This window comes from Arvicola amphibius, chromosome 2 (genome assembly GCF_903992535.2).
Source record: "Arvicola amphibius chromosome 2, mArvAmp1.2, whole genome shotgun sequence".
NCBI lineage: Eukaryota > Metazoa > Chordata > Mammalia > Rodentia > Cricetidae > Arvicola > Arvicola amphibius.
In genome coordinates, this window is record NC_052048.2 from 26,919,515 (window position 1) to 26,935,979 (window position 16,465).

At 47.7% G+C, this 16,465-nt stretch overlaps 1 protein-coding gene across 7 annotated transcripts in view; it reads left to right on the forward strand.

Annotated features, from left to right (window-relative positions):
* The window catches only part of Mical3 (microtubule associated monooxygenase, calponin and LIM domain containing 3), a 180,805-nt gene that overhangs the window by 73,490 nt on the left and 90,850 nt on the right, over positions 1-16,465 (forward strand). For all 7 annotated transcript variants that reach the window (XM_038320556.1, XM_038320561.1, XM_038320562.1 and 4 more), the window contains 10 exons: positions 414-752; positions 3,158-3,365; positions 5,226-5,342; positions 5,712-5,813; positions 6,209-6,364; positions 7,231-7,331; positions 9,641-9,898; positions 10,090-10,205; positions 13,739-13,865; positions 15,345-15,441. In XM_038320556.1, the coding sequence (XP_038176484.1) occupies positions 489-752; positions 3,158-3,365; positions 5,226-5,342; positions 5,712-5,813; positions 6,209-6,364; positions 7,231-7,331; positions 9,641-9,898; positions 10,090-10,205; positions 13,739-13,865; positions 15,345-15,441 (1,546 nt within the window). In that variant the 5' untranslated portion in view covers positions 414-488. The remainder of the gene's footprint in view (positions 1-413; positions 753-3,157; positions 3,366-5,225; positions 5,343-5,711; positions 5,814-6,208; positions 6,365-7,230; positions 7,332-9,640; positions 9,899-10,089; positions 10,206-13,738; positions 13,866-15,344; positions 15,442-16,465) is intronic.

Below are 16,465 nucleotides of genomic sequence, written 5' to 3' on the forward strand. Positions count from 1 at the left end.
AGCTCTCCAACCATCCCCACAAATGAGCGCTTGCTGTTTTAATCGTTTGGCTTGCTGTGCTTTCCTAGTTTCCTAGTGGCCTCCGTCGGAAAACTGGGAGTCACTCTTGATTGATGTGTATGAGACCCTCACAGGACGGGGGGGGGCACCTCCCCACTCAGTCTTGCATGCCCCCCTTGCCTGGCTGAAAGCCTCTGCGGTCCCTGAATAGCCCATTGTAACGCTGTCTCTGATCATGTTGCCTGCTAGACCGTCAGCTCCCCGATGCCCTATGTGGTGCCTGGAACGTTTCAGTGCACATCTGTCAAGGACAACGAGTGTCACCAGTCTTTGGGAAGGAATGTGTCTTCAGCGAAATGCTCACAGGCGCAGAGATGCTGACTGTTTTCTTCCTCTTCCTTGTTTCCCTTTAGACTAAGGTGACAGTGCCAGGTGGATCAGCAGCCATTCCACTGCCCGCTCTGCGGTTGTGCCAAGAGTAGGGGAGCATGGAGGAGAGGAAGCAGGAGACAACGAACCAAGCTCACGTCCTCTTCGACCGGTTCGTCCAGGCCACTACCTGCAAGGGAACCCTCAGGGCCTTCCAGGAGCTCTGTGACCACCTGGAACTAAAGCCTAAGGACTATCGCTCCTTCTACCACAAGCTCAAGTCCAAGCTCAACTACTGGAAGGCCAAAGCCCTCTGGGCCAAATTGGACAAGCGGGGCAGTCACAAAGACTACAAAAAGGGAAAAGCCTGCACCAACACAAAGGTAAACCTGGCTGTGCTTGGGGCCTGGGATCACCAGCACAAGGGCTTCACCTGGCTTCCATGAGGAACTGAGACAAGGAGGGTGGGGAGAGCACAGCCTTGGCTTAGCTGACGGGTTAAACTTTTTTGAAATTTTGTTACCTTTGACACTTCCACCCTGTAGACCCTGTTCTGAGCATAGTCCAGGTATTCGCTTATTGGACATTCAAAGTTTGAGGGCAAGTAGATGGAAAGCCCTCCCCCTAACCTCACACCATCAAAGGATGCAGGTCCCTTAGCAGGGACATGCATAGCCAGGCCCATATGAGTGCACTCTCTGAATGTGACTTCGTGGTCCCTGGCCTGTCGCCTTTCTATATCAGCACCAGGTAAGTTACAGTGTCAGGGCTTCTTCCCATCCATAGCCCAAAGGTTTACTATAATTCACAAGCAGGGACCTTGGAACGGAAGTACTTATGTGGCTCTCCACAGTGTAGAAAGATAGGGTCTCCACAGAATGGCTTGGAAGGAGCCTGAGCCATGCACTCACTGAGTGAGGAAGTGAGGTTGGGCTCTCCTGAGGCGGGGTAGGTGTGAGCAAGTGAAAGGAACGGAAGCAGTTCCTACCTTCCTCTTGAAGAACTCCTTCTGAGAGACGTCTCAACATTAGTAAGCAAATTTTCAATGGCTTCAGGGCTTAATTTATCTTGTGAGACACCTAGAGACCCATTGCATGGAGAAATTTGAAGATTTGAAGGCATGGTTTTCATGAGTGACTAAGGGGAGCTCAGAGATAGACTGCTTGTTTCACAAGCCCTGGGTTCCAGCCTCAGTATCTCCTCGTCTCAAAAAAATTACACACACGCACGCACACACACACACACACACACACACAGCAAGAGAGAGAGAGAGAGCACAAAAATGAAGAAAAAGAATATGAAGTCAAAGCATTGTGTGTCTTCCTTCTGTGTATGAAGTGCAGGCTGCTTAAGGTCTGTCCTGCCCCAGGCAGGTTAACAAGAGCACTTCCCTAAACTTCCAGTCTAGAAATGACTTTAAAACTCATATCAGGGGCTGGAGAGATGGCTCAGCAGTTAAGAGCACTGGCTGTTTTTGCAGAGGACTGGAGTTGGGATCCCAGCAACCACACTGGGTGGCTCATAGTTGTAGCTATAGCTGCACGAGATCTGCAGTACACACACAGGGCACCTGCAATACACACAGAGACAAAAACAAATACATTTTAAAACAAGACAAAACAAAGCTCAAGTTCCAGGACATCCAGTGCTTCAAAAGGAGTTCAACAGGTAGCGTACACACATACACACACTCAGACTCACATGCACACAGTCAGGATCACACACATGTGCTCAGACTCACAAACACACACTCAGGCTCACACACGCACACTCAGGTTCACATGCACACACTTAGGTTCACATACACACACTCAGGCTCACATACACACACTCGGGCTCACATGCACACACTCGAGCTCACATGAACACAGTCAGGATCACACACATGTGCTCAGGCTCACAAACAAATACTCAGGCTCACACTCACACTCAGGTTCACATACACACTCAGGCTCGCATACATACACTTGGGTTCACATACACACACTCAGGCTCACATACGCACACTCAAGTTCACATGCATACACTCAGGCTCACATTCACACACTCAGACTCACATACATACACTTGGGTTCACATACACACACTCAGGCTCACATACATACACTTGGGTTCACATACACACACTCAGGCTCACGTACACACACTCAGGTTCACATCACACACTCAGGCTCACATACGCACACTCAGGTTCACATGCATACACTCAGGCTCACATCCACACACTCAGGCTCACATACATACACTTGGGTTCACATATACACACTCAGGCTCATATACATACACTTGGGTTCACATACACACACTCAGGCTCACACTCATACACATAAAGAATACTTAAAAACAAAAAACAAATTTTTCCAGACATGAACTTTTGGGTCTTAAAAGTTTCCCCCTGGGAAGCATGTGTGTGGTACACCCAGGCTCAATTGCCTGAATGTAGCTAATAATCTTATATTTAAACAGCTACCTGCCTATGACGTAGAAACTTCCTAAGGGTTCTGTCTTGATGAAAGATGAGATGTGATTTTCATACTGTTTGTTGAGATGATAGTCCGCTTAAGTCTTGCCGATCTGTGGGTCCTCTAGGCTGCTTGAGGTAGACATGGTTGGGTTTCAGTCTTCTGTGTACACAGGAGTCATGAACTCTTCCTTCAAGCCGTTGCAAGGGCTTTGCTGTCCTAGGCTTCAGGTGTCTCAGTCATGGAGTATGGCCCTGGCGTGATAGTTACCAGAAGTGTGTTTTGAGAGGCGTGGCCTCTGCCCTGAAAACACCTGTATTTTCCAGTGTCTCATCATTGGAGCTGGCCCCTGTGGTCTCCGAACAGCCATCGACTTGTCCTTATTGGGAGCCAAAGTGGTCGTTATTGAGAAGAGAGACGCCTTCTCCCGAAACAATGTCTTGCATCTCTGGCCCTTCACCATACATGATCTTCGAGGTCTGGGTGCCAAGAAATTCTACGGCAAGTTCTGTGCTGGAGCCATTGATCACATCAGTGAGTACCGCCAACTCCTCTTGTTCCCATGTTCAGTAGACAGGCAGGTAGGTTACCTGAGGAATTCCTCCACAGTCAGGATGTGCTCCTGCCCCAGTACTCCTCCTCAGCCAGGATGTGCTCCTGCCCCCAGTGTTCCTCCTTGGCCAGGATGTGTTCCTGCCACCAGGGTTCCTCCTCAGCCAGGATGTACCCCGGCCCCAGTGTTCTATAATCTAGGATTCTCAACCTCAAGTGGATCTCTTGTACAAAAAAGAGTTAGAGTTTGGTTTAAAGATTCTTAGTTAGGGGCCAGACTTGGTGCTACCTACCTTAATCCCAGCACTCAGGAGGCAAAGGCTAGCCTGGTCTACTGAGCAAGTTCCAGGACAGTCAGAGATACACACAGAGAAACCTTGACTCCATACATACACACACACACATACACACACACATACACACACACACACACTTAGTTGGGTCTTGGACTCTTGCTGAGTACCATGGTATGTGGGAGGCGGTGGGTATTGGAATAAGGTGGACAGTTTGGGTTCCAGCTCTCTGGTGGTTCGTACTTTGGTAGAAGGGAGTCCACAGGCTTGGGTTCTGTGTTGTGATCATGCATTCCCTCTACTAAAGCAGGAAAACAATGCCCTGGGGACACAGGCGTGGGAAACCACACACAGAGAAGGAAGAGTCATAGCTTAGACACAAATGCCAAGTCTGCCATTGAGAGTCTGTGTTCTGGTAAAGTCAGAGCCTTGTATTTTTCTTAAGACAGTCATGCTTTTATGAAGCGGTGTATCTGAAAGCGGTTCAGAGCATCATCAAGCTGTAGCGCAGTCTGTTTACTGATAATAATTTGTCTAGGGAGATGTTAGTAAGGAGCACTTGTTCTGAGCCCCTCCATATGTGACCTGGAAACTCATCAGCCCTTAGACCTTTCGCCGTTTGAAGTGGTTATACCAATTTATCCAACACTAGCTGGCGGCTGCCACATTCCGCTGGCAAGACAAAGTGCTCGGCCCATCTGCCAGGCTGTAATTTGTTAAGCATCTTGGAACCCACAGTTGTCTGCAAAAATAAAGTGTGTGCTAGCTTGGGTCCCAGGGAGTCTTTGGGAGTGTGACTCAGAAGGGCAAGGGTGTGGTCAGTTGAGAGTGACCAGGATGACTTACCAGGGGATTTGCACATGCTCATAGCTCATTAGTCACAGGCTGCAGGTAAATTTGGCCTTAAGAGAGGCCCTGGGGTCGTTGGCTGACTAGATTTGTGGTCCTTATCTGTCGCCAGATTCATTTAGGGCAGAGGTGTCTTAGACCAGGGATAGAATTCCCATTTCACTGTCATTGAGGCCAGATCTAGTAGGGATTCATTAGGCATCAAATACATTTATGACTGTGATCATGAGCAGGATTCAGTCCTTTTGGACCTCAGTTTCCACAACCGTAAGTCTCTGATGGTTGGAAACAATAAGATAGGATGGGGTTGTGGTTTCTTCTGTGAATCAGAGGTCAGCAGGGGGTTAAAGTGGAAGGCGGGTGGTGTGGTATCTTCCCTGTGCGCTGGCCTCTCCTGTGCTTGAGTAAGTAGACACCTCTGAAGGCTATGGATGCTGCTGGAAGTGGTAGCTCTTGCTGGACCCCTCTGCCATTGTTTTAAGTTATATGGAATACCCGGCTCCATATATGGGGTGGCCTAATATATCCAGAACGTTCCTTCCACTGTTTGATGTTATCTTTACAACATGAAGGAAGAGAACATGTGAGACTTGCCTGCTGCTACAGCCCTTGGGAACCGACTCAGACATGGATGGAGGGGAGGCACCAGGAGGCCCTCCCCTTCCTGTCCCCTTGCCATCAAGGTCTTGTGTTCTTCTAGGTATCCGTCAGCTCCAGCTAATCCTCCTGAAAGTCGCCTTGATCTTAGGCATTGAAATCCATGTCAATGTGGAATTCCAAGGACTCGTTCAGCCTCCTGAGGACCAAGAGAATGAACGTGAGTCGGCCAGAGGAAGGCATGAGGGCACTGAGTGGGTGAGAGCAGATGAGACCATGGGAGGAGCCAGGAGGACTTGCAGGTAGTTTTCAGCCCTGACTAAAGGGGCTTTGTTCATGCAACCTGGGCTTTTGAGAACTTTTGGCTTACCCAAGAGGCCTTTGGCACGGTCTTAGGCGTGGCAGGCTTTTGTATTATAGAAAATGAAAAGGTAAAGAAAGTGTCTGTGTTAGCTCTTGTCAGAACTCTTTGTGAAGCTGGCCCCTTGTTCTGTTACATGTCGTACTTTGGATTGGAACACCGTGTGATCTGTTTGTCTGGGTGTGGCTTCATCTGGGTTGTGACCTTCATTTTGCTTTTGGTCCACAGGGATAGGATGGCGAGCATTGGTGCACCCCAAAACTCATCCTGTATCAGAATATGAGTTTGAAGTGATCATCGGTGGGGATGGGCGCAGGAACACCCTGGAAGGTACTGGCTTTGGACTGTTCTCCCTTGCCTGGGCTGTCACACGCTGGAGGCTGACCTGTCCCCAGAGAACACAGCCCTAAGAATTTGCATGTGTGCTGCCCAGTCAGTGCCTGCTTGGGGCATTTCCCACAGAGCACTAGGAGACAAGCTGCCCCTAGAGGTGTCGGCACCATAGCTTTTAGTCCATACATGAATGTGACTCACACACACAGCACCTCTCCATTTTAAGGGGAACCGTTAGTACTGAGCAGTAATCTGGTCAGATCAGATTTCATGTTGTCTATGATGTTCACGGGGACTTTTTTCTTGAGTTGTTCCATCCCTGTTAGGTGAGTTCCCCCCCCCACACACATTCTCTGATTTGAAGTCCTTATCCCTGCTCTCTTTCCCTCTAGGATTTCGTCGGAAAGAATTCCGTGGCAAGCTAGCCATTGCCATTACGGCAAATTTTATTAACCGAAACACAACCGCAGAGGCCAAAGTAGAGGAGATCAGTGGTGTTGCTTTTATATTCAACCAAAAATTTTTCCAGGAGCTGAGAGAAGCCACAGGTTGGTGTCAGCGCCTCCAGAGCGCAGCGGTTGTTGGCTTGGGTAGCCATGGATGTCCCTGTTGTGTCCTTTGTCCTCTGTTCGTTTGCCACTCTCATCCTTTGTCCTTAGCCTGTTTCCACGCTGCTGCCTTCCTGTGCCGTCCTCAGTGAGCAGGCCGCCCTGGGGTTTGTCGTTGTTGGTTTTGCCTTGTGTCAGCTCATCCCCAGCTCCTTCCCCGCCTGCGAGCCAGGCTCTCTGCTGGAAGAGCAGGCTATCCACTGGCAGCTCTGGTTTGTTGACACTGTGACCTTTGCTATCACTGTTAGCCTTCTCTGAAGTCATCTGAGCTCACCAGCAGCCATTGGGATTGTGGGTGGCTGTTTTCTGATGGAGTGAGTTAGATATTCTGCTGCCATGAACTAAAAAAAGTTTCTTTATTCTGTTTTCTAGAGCTTGGTTTCTTTCCATTCCACGTGTCTTGCAGGTTACCTGAATAAAAAAAATTCAATATTTCTCTCTTTGCATTTAGATATCTTTAGATATCTATCTTGTTAAAAATCTAGGAGGTGCCTCCAGCTTCCTTGGTGATTATCAAAGAGGTTTTACCTCGTACATAACCCATCCCCTCTTATATAGATTAGCCTCTCCTTGGCATTGCTTTTCCCATTTTCACTATTGGTCATTGTTTTTAGGATAACGTAGGCTACTAAGTGAGTTATAGGGCAGCACAGAAGAAAGCAAACCTCGCGATTTCCATGTGCTGTACAGGAAGTAAGGATCTGCGCCTAGGCAGTTTACCTGCCCGGTGCTCTCCACACTCTCTGTGAGCCCCAAGTCCAGCCTTGCGGGTTCCCTGCAGTCTCACATGCGTCTTCTCGTTGCAGGCATCGATTTGGAGAACATCGTCTACTACAAAGATGACACACACTACTTCGTTATGACGGCCAAAAAGCAGAGCCTGCTGGACAAAGGGGTGATATTGCATGTGAGCAACGGGTTCCCTCCAGGCAACATCTTTGTTGAGCTGCCTGATGTGATCACTAAGAATTTTAGTCTGTTGGGTTTTTCCTGTAAGGGAATAGAAGTGGCATAAAACACATCTGGGAACCCCTGCTATTGATTAGTTGAACTTAAAAATAGGTTTAGTATGGAAAATTGAAAACTATAAACAGAAGGAGGAGGGTAGAATGGGCCTGTGCGGCCATGCTTAGGATTAGCTTTAACAGTTACTGACCTGCTCAGATTGTTTCAATAAACCCAACCCCTTCCTCTCTCACCTCTCCTGCTCCTTGACCATTTTAGATCCACTGTCAGATATTACATCCTGTGTAAGTAGCCAGTTTAACTTTAGATGACCTGATTTATGGTAATAGTGAATTCCATACATGACAATTGTTGATCTATACACCCTCCCACACCTACTAATTCCCCAGCCACAGTAATGGGGACTGAACCGAGGGCATCGTGCATGCTAGGCAAGAACTCTGCCACTGAGCTGCATCCCTAGACTTTCTTCCTGGGAACTATTTCCTTTGCTCTTGCTAAGTGGCTCAGGCTGGCCTTGAAACAACACCATAACCCCAGGCAAGCCTTGAAAGTCTATTCATCCTCCCTTAGCCTCTGAGTAGCTGAGATTATATGCCTGCACCACCCACTAACGTGGGTCCTCTTTTTGGGCAAGGATGGCAAGTGTTGAACCAAGAAACAGCCCTTGGTGTTTACAAGTTTTACCGCAAACACTGACCTGAGCAGATCAGGGTATCTTTAGGGATCTTTCTAACTAACAGCAGAGGCCTGGTGTCTAACCTTAGCCAGTTCCAGCTCAGCCCTTTTTCTGGGTGACTAATTGTATGATATACCCTGAGCTGACGGCCTGAAATCTAAGTCCCGGGCAGGATGGTTCTTTAGGGAGCGTGGCTGGTGTCTCACGTGGCCTCACAGATCTGGATGCGAGAATCGCTGTCTCTGTGTGATGAATGGATACAAGTCTCGCTTGCACTGACTTAACCCCATGCAGTTCCCACCAGTCTCAGCTGACTCTTAGGGAGCTCTTTGTGTCTGCAGGACCGTAACACACCAGGCCCCTTAGAATGAGTCACACAGTTGCTTTATCTACAGCAGACTGGGGAATGAGCTGACGAGCACGTGCTTGCTACACAGAGTCTCCTTTCCACCTCATGTCTGCATCTCAGCATGGCAGCCCTGTGCTGCCTTGGGACAGCAAGACAAAGCTCTTGCTTGGTACAGAGTTCCCTGCCAAACAAAAGGCATGTCTGCTGGATGCTGTGTTAAACTGGTTGGTCATTATCTGGGGCTCTTCTGTTGCTGTTATATAGCAGTTGGGATGCCCAAGGACAGAGTCACGACTCAAAGCAGCCATCCATGCTGATCTGGGTCATCACTTAACACTGGAGAAGGACAGTCTGAAATGCTGAGGCCCAGTTTACTTTGTCCCTATATTTTTGTCATGTAAGGGAGTTTAAGCCGCTAAATACTAAAGCCATTGTGGCCTCTTAACATTGAACAGACAGTACTTAAAGGACTGACTTAACTGTTTTGCCCTTTGAAAACCTATGTTGTAACTGAGTACTGTTATAGGGATACTTGGAACCCACAGGCCCTACTTTAGGGGAGAAGACTTGACTCAATTCACAGGAACCTCCAAAACAGAGGAAGGGTCTCTCGGTTCTCTACCTAAAAAGTCCTTTTTGTGCTGTCATCCCTTTTGTTTGTTGGTGGGTTTTTCTGGAACCTTGCAGAGTCCTTGGTGTGGCTTAGAAACCTCTGGTTCATTTTCAGTTGCCTTCCCATCATCCTGGACACCGTTCCCTGCTTCTCTTTGCACTGAAGTTTTCAGGTTTCCTTTAGATATAATAACTCTGAACTTCTTGCGGCCAAAAGCCATCAGACACCATCAGAATAAAGTGATGATCGGAAAACCGCAAATTTTAAAATGCCCTTTCGTTTTACAAGGTGCTGTTATGTGCCTGTTTTATTTGATGACTGTAGCAACTCTGAGCTAGATGAGCTTTGCCACTAGTGAATGGGAGAGCCAGGGCCACTTAGGCAGCAAAGCTGATTCACCCTTAACTAAGACCAACCCCACCCCCACCCCCAAGTCCCTGTTCTTTTTAATTGGTGTAAAAAGATTTGGTTTAGGAATGTAAAAACATCTTAGGGAGAAAAACGCCATGAGACCAGGTCATGTCTGATATGCACTGTGGAGTTTTGGCTGGCCAGGCATCCCTGCTTGGGCTGCTTCAACTTGACCTTTTTTGACCTCTTCCTGGACAGGACTACACAGACACAGAGCTGTTACTTTCCCGGGAGAATGTGGACCAGGAGGCCCTGCTGAACTATGCCCGGGAGGCTGCAGACTTCTCTACCCAGCAGCAGCTGCCTTCTCTGGATTTTGCCATCAATCACTACGGGCAGCCTGATGTGGCCATGTTTGACTTTACCTGTATGTACGCCTCTGAAAATGCTGCCTTGGTACGGGAACAAAATGGACACCAGTTACTAGTAGCTCTGGTCGGGGACAGCCTCCTGGAGGTGAGTACTGAAGGGGCAGAGAACAAAGTGGTGGAGGCAGCGGTAAAGGGGAAATAGTGAGTGAGCCGGGTGTTCAGGTCGTGGGTGAGCAGAGACTCCTTACGAGAACAGCAGTGGTGGACGCCTGGGGCACTGGTTTACTGTCCTCTATTAATAGTGCGTTACTTCAACCCTGTATTTCTCCTTTGTAGCCTTTCTGGCCGATGGGAACAGGAATAGCCCGGGGCTTTCTGGCTGCTATGGACTCTGCCTGGATGGTACGAAGCTGGTCTCTGGGCACCAGCCCCTTGGAAGTCCTGGCAGAGAGGTAATGGGAAGAAGCCATGGGTGCCTCCTTCAGGACTGGGGAGTCGACCTGCTTGTTCACTTGTTCTTTTTAAAGATGCTTTCTTGTCTAAGTAGAGAAAGACAAGGCACTGTTGTATAAAATCACAGAAACCTCAGTGATCTGCCCATGCTGCTCTTCTCGTAATCCTGCTCAGACAGCGTCTACTGTTGGCACATGGTGTCTGCATCTTTGTGCACCACCGACTGGTCCTGACACCTTTTTAATAATTACGTGACCAAACACACAGAAGCAGCATGTTGGCACCCATGCTCCATAAGCCAGTGTGGCAGAGGGAGCGTGCTTGCAGTGGGAAAGTGCTAGCAGTGGGAACTTGCTCGCAGAGGGAACATGCTCGCAGTGGGAACGTGCTGTCAGCATTGTTGGGAGTAGCTGAAGAGCAAACTCCAGCATGCTTGTAAACATTTCTTGAACCCCTGGATGTCAGATGTTTGGAAACATAATTGTAAGTGAGGCGGGGACACTAGGATTTACCTGCTGTTTACCCTGACTAGGAGAAACAGAAATGTGGGATTTCCTGGATGAAACTGATAATTGATATTATTCTCTGATAATTTTTTATTATGACAAAACATCATGACGAGGCAGCTTATAAAAGAAGAAGTTTCTTTGGGGGCTTACAGTTTCAGAAGGCTATCGTGGTGATGGCCATGGTGGGGAGCATGACACCAGGCAGGCAGGCATGGCGCTGGAGCAGTAGCTGGGAGCTCACATCTGATCCAGAGGCATGACGCCAAGAGAGAGCTAAGTGGGAATGGCACGGGTTTTTAAAACCTCTAAGCCCACTCCTAGTAACACACCTCCTCCAACAAGGCCACACTACCTAATCCTTCCCAAACAGTTCCACCTACTGGGGACCAAGTAGTCAGACAAATGAGTCTTTGGGGACCCTTCTCATTTAAACCACCACATTTCAGTCCCTAGCCCCCCATAGTCTTGTGGCCATATTGTAATGCAAAATTCATTTAGTCCAACTTCAGAAATCCCCATAGCAACCACAGTCTCAGCACTTTAAAAGTCCACTGTCTCTTCTGAGATGAAGGCAGTCTCTTGAGTGTCTCTATAAAATCAAAAAGCAAATTACATACTTCCAACATATAGTGGCAGAGAATATACATTACTATTACCATTCAATACCAGTTGAATGGGGATGTAGTGAGAACAGACTCCGTACCTAATGTCAAAGGGTTTAGAAGGCGCTGTCCTTGCCTGCCGCACACTTCTCTCTGGGCTGGTTCCACTCCCTGTGTGCCACTCTCCCTGGAAGACCTGGGATCTCCAGCTCAGTCCAGGCTTCACTTTTACAGCTTCACATGGCCCCTCGGGGCCTCCTTGCAGGCACTCCCCTGCTGTAGCCAGGCCTCTACAGCTCTTCTTAACCTAAGAGGAAGATCCCACAACACCTTTACTCAAGAATCCTTTCTGACTCTAACCTTTAGAGCCTAACCCTGAACTTTGCAGCTGGTATTTCCAAGTGTGGCTGCCCACTTGGGATGGAGCCTGGCCCCTCCCTGCATTACATTTGCATAAACTTTGACTTGTTTCCTTTTAGGAACAGAAGATTTCTTAGGCCTTTTCCTTTCATTAGATGCAGGGCTAGCTGGGTGGAACCTTGCCCCGAGGGCACCACTCCCTTTTTACTATTTTATTACCAGGTATCTCTTTATCTCTTTTAGCACAGTTCTTGATGCCAACGTTAAATTTTCTTTTGCTCCTTTTCTGCTTAAACTGTCTTGTATTTCTTTTGCCCTGTTCTCTTTCATTGTAGACCTGCATAAGAATGGTTATTAAGCCGGACACTCGGAAGGCAAGGCAGGCAGATCTCTGTGAGTTCGAGGCCAACCTGATCTACAAGAGCTAGCTCCAGGACAGGCATCAAAGCTACAGAGAAACCTTGTCTCAAGAAAAAAAAAAAAAAAGAATGGTTACTAATAACCACGTGACACAGTTAATAGTGGGCGATCTTGAAATCTCTTTTGCCAATGATATTAGTACGGAACTCTTCAGTTTAGCCTCAGGCACATTCTTAGGACTGCCTTTCTTTCTCTTTTATTTTCTTTCTTTCCAAAATATCACAAGAATGACTTTTACCACTCTTAGCAGTGGATGGGGCATTGATGAAGAACACAAGTAGCTGTAAGAATTAATGTGAACTGTAGGGCACAAAGGAAGAAAACAAAAAAGAAAAAGAGAATATCGTTCCCTTCCGAAACCTCTTGAGCTGGGCTGCCATAATCCACATTGCTCTATGTGCGATTGTCCTCTAAGCTCCTACTAGGATGGGCCATTAAACTGTGCTTACAGTGCTCAGCTGCTTTTCTAGTCCAGAGAACCAAAGTCTTCCATGTTTCCCCCAAAATCAGCATAGTCAGGCCAGTCACAGCCATTCCCCACTCCTGGTCCTAACTTCTGTCTTAGTTAGGGTTACTGTGGTAACACCGTGACCAGTGCATCTTGGGGAGGACAGGGTTTATTTGGCTTACACTTCCTCATTACTGATCATCATCAAAGTCAGAAGAGGAACTTAAAGCAGGGCAGGAGCTAAGGCCGAGGCCATGGAGGGGTGCTGCTTCCTGGCTTACTCCTCTTGTTTGCTTGGCCTGCTTTCTTACAGAACCACCAGCCCAAAAGGCACCACCATGGGCTGGGCCCTCCCACATCAATCGCTAAGAAAATGCCCTACAGGCTTGCCTCCAGCCTGGTCTTATCAGAGGCATTTGCTTAGTTGAGATTCACTGCTCTTAGATGACTCTAGCTTGTGTCGAGTTGACATAAAACCAGCACAGTCTGGCATCTTAGATCTTTAATGTAAGGCGTGCCTCTGGATGTGGTGGCAAAGCTCATTTTTCCTTTGTTTTTGTGTTTTGAGATAGGAGTCCCCCTCAATACCCCGGGCTGGCCGAGTACTCACTCTATAGTCCTAGCTGACCTTGAACTCAAAGCATTCCCCTGCCTGAGTGCTAGAATTGTTGGTATGAGCTACCACATCTACCACTTGGCTACCACCATGCTGGGGACCAGACTTCCAGCAGGTGACCTTTGAGGAAGTAACCATGGCGCTGACAGACTCAATGAGGAATTATGCTAACAAGAGTTTTTGGAAGTATCCTTCATCCTTTGGATGAAATGTTCTACTGAGGGGGAAGGTTCAACAAAGGTGACTGAGAGGTTAGGACTCAGGACAAGACACACTGTGCATTCCAGTAACCCCACACTAGCTAGCCATAGGATCCTTTTCAGTTTCTTAAAAACCATAGTAAATATTAGCACACTACACAACAGCCTTCTAAATTAGCGGCATTTGCCACCCCCGACAGAATTGTCCCTGTGCTTCCCTTTCCCTGGTCCAGGTCCATGGAGTCACCGAGTGCTGGGTCTGCAGGGAAGAGTTGAGACCAATTTAATTAGCTAGATTCATCAGGGATGACTGCTAATCTGTGAGGTAACTTGGTACTCGTCACCGCATGTGAGCACACTGTTGTATGTCATTGCAGGGAAAGCATTTATAGGTTGCTGCCTCAGACCACCCCTGAGAACGTGAGCAAAAACTTCAGCCAGTATAGCATCGACCCTGTCACTAGGTATCCCAATATTAATATCAACTTCCTCCGGCCGAGCCAGGTAAGAGCCTTCTTGTCAGTTATGTACTCCTCGACCCGTGTTCTAGATGCTCATAACTCTGGTCAGTAGACCAGACAGGAATGTGTATAACTGTGTATCTTATTATGCAGCATACATTCCAACAGGAATGTGTATGTTATTATGCAGTATATATTCCAACAGGAATGTGTACAACTATATATGTTATTATACAGTATATATTCCAACAGGAATGTGTATAACTGTGTATGTTATTATACACTACATACAGTATATATTCCAACAGGAATGTATATAACTGTGTATGTTACTATACAGTATATATTCCAACAGGAATGTGTGTAGCTATGTTTGTTATTATACAGCACACACTTTAAGTAATCCAAGTTGACATCTCTGTGTGATATTATTTCCCATTACCACATTCAGCAGCGGGGCCACAGAGAGTCACCCTTCCGTCTTTTTCTTTATTGGTTGGTCAGTTGTTTTGAGTTTGGGGTGAGAGTGGGGAGATTTGAATGTGCTGTAAGCCAAGCACACCTGGGCTTACTACATAGCCCAGGCTGGCTTTGAACTCATGATGATCCTCTTGGATCAGGTTCCCGGGTGCTGGAGCTCTAGTAGAGTGTGAGCCACCATGTCTGGCTAAGTAGAGTCGTTTTGATGACTTGTAGAATATCAGAACTGACAAAAACGAAAGACCTAGAACTTCACCCTACACCTAATCCAGACCACACAGAGCAGGGCAAAGGGCCTGACTGGTTTAGTGGTCAGAAAGGATGACGTCACTGACAGCGTCACCACCCATCAGCCGAGACTCAGCCAGACTGTTTGGCTTCCTCAGAGCCTCAGCTTTGCACCTGCGGGGTGTAGTTGGTAACCTGCCTACACACAGCGTCATCGTCAGGCAGATGCGATTGTTCTCGGGAAAGAGCTTTAAAAGGTTAAGATGCGCTCTGCAAGAGAAGCATTGTTGTTAGTGTTAGCCTAGATTTTGTCCTGACTCCTTTAGAATCTGCAAAGCCGCCTTTTGTATGACATCCACCAGAGCATAACAGTCCCAGGGAGTAAGACGTATCAGGAAGCAGCCTCCTTCCCACGTTTGTCTACATTCTAGAGGACTCTCTTCTTTAACTTCTGCGTAATGTCTCCAGGCTTCTCTATGTGTCTGAGCAGTGTTTATAATATGTTGAAGGTGGGCAGCGTCTGGTCAGAGGGACTGTTAAAGCCAGCTGCTTACTTTTTCAGCACAGCTGCTTACATTTAAGTTTTGTGTCTCCAAAACCCCAGTCCACTAAAGCGCTAAGGTCATCATGTAGATTCTGTCTAAGCTTTACCATGGGTGTATAGCTCTGCTTAGCCACACAAGACCCTGACCCCGATTCCCAGCACTGCCAGAAAGTAAAAATAAATATATAGACTTTACCAGCTTGCTTCTTTTCAGTGGGATTTGTTATTCGGGGTTTGATGTTCCTTTTCGACCTTTCAACTTTCTGCCAGGTGCGCCATTTATATGATAGCGGAGAAACAAAAGATATCCATCTGGAAATGGAGAACCTGGTGAATTCCCGAACTACTCCCAAGCTGACTCGCAACGGTGAGCTCCGACGATGGTCTAATCTGTTTAAAGAAGTCTGCAGTCATTCGTCAAGCCCTTGCCTGACCACAGTACTATCAGAGGCCCTGGGCTGTTGCCAGTGGTTTTACCCTCTGGGGATATTAGGTTGTTGCCAGGGTATATTTTTATGTCATGACTGGGTTAGGTTTGCCAGTGGCTGCAGTGGATAGAACTCGGGGCTGTTGCTTACACTTTCTGGAACACACAAAACGATCCTCACGCACACAGGAAAATATTGTGGTCTAAGGTAGTGTAAGAGTGTAGAGGTAAAGCCCAGCGGTGGTGGTGCACACCTTAAATCCCAGCACTCGGGAGGCAGAGGCAGGTGGATCTCTGTGAGTTCGAGGCCAGCCTTGTCTACAAGAGCTAGGTCCAGGACAGGTTCCAAAATCTACAGAGAAACCCTATCTCAAAAAAAAAAAGTATAGAGGTAAATTGCTTCATGAACTTTTCCTAGGGAGACATAGGGAACCAACAGTAGACAAAGTAATGAGTCCTCGAGTGTAGCTCTGTGAACCAGTGAGTTAATAAGCATACCTGCAGGAACATGGGTGACCCCCAAATGTCCACGTCACTGAAGTCTCACTCCCATACAGCTGATGACTTCTTCACAGCTGTGTGGCTAGAGTCATCCCTTCAGTTAGGCCTCTGCTTCTCTCTGCTCCAGTACCTCCTGAGACTGTGTGCAGCTGGGGCAGCGCTGTGTAAAGCGGGGAGGGAGGTATTTCCATCCTGTGCGGGAAAGTCAGCAGTCCTGACTGTAGCCCTTAAGGGTTGCTAATCCCAGCTGCTCTGATGACGACAGTCATGGCTGTGACACTTGGGAGGACGGTGTCCCACAGCAGCCAGTTACAGATCCTGGAGAGGGTGAGAAAGAATGCCCACACATCCCTGGTACTTTCGCACACACTCAAGTTCTGGGAGAGAACATGTGGTGACCTTTCATCCAGGCCCTCAGACAGCACCATCATGCCATGGCAGACATGAAGGTTTTGTGTGTATT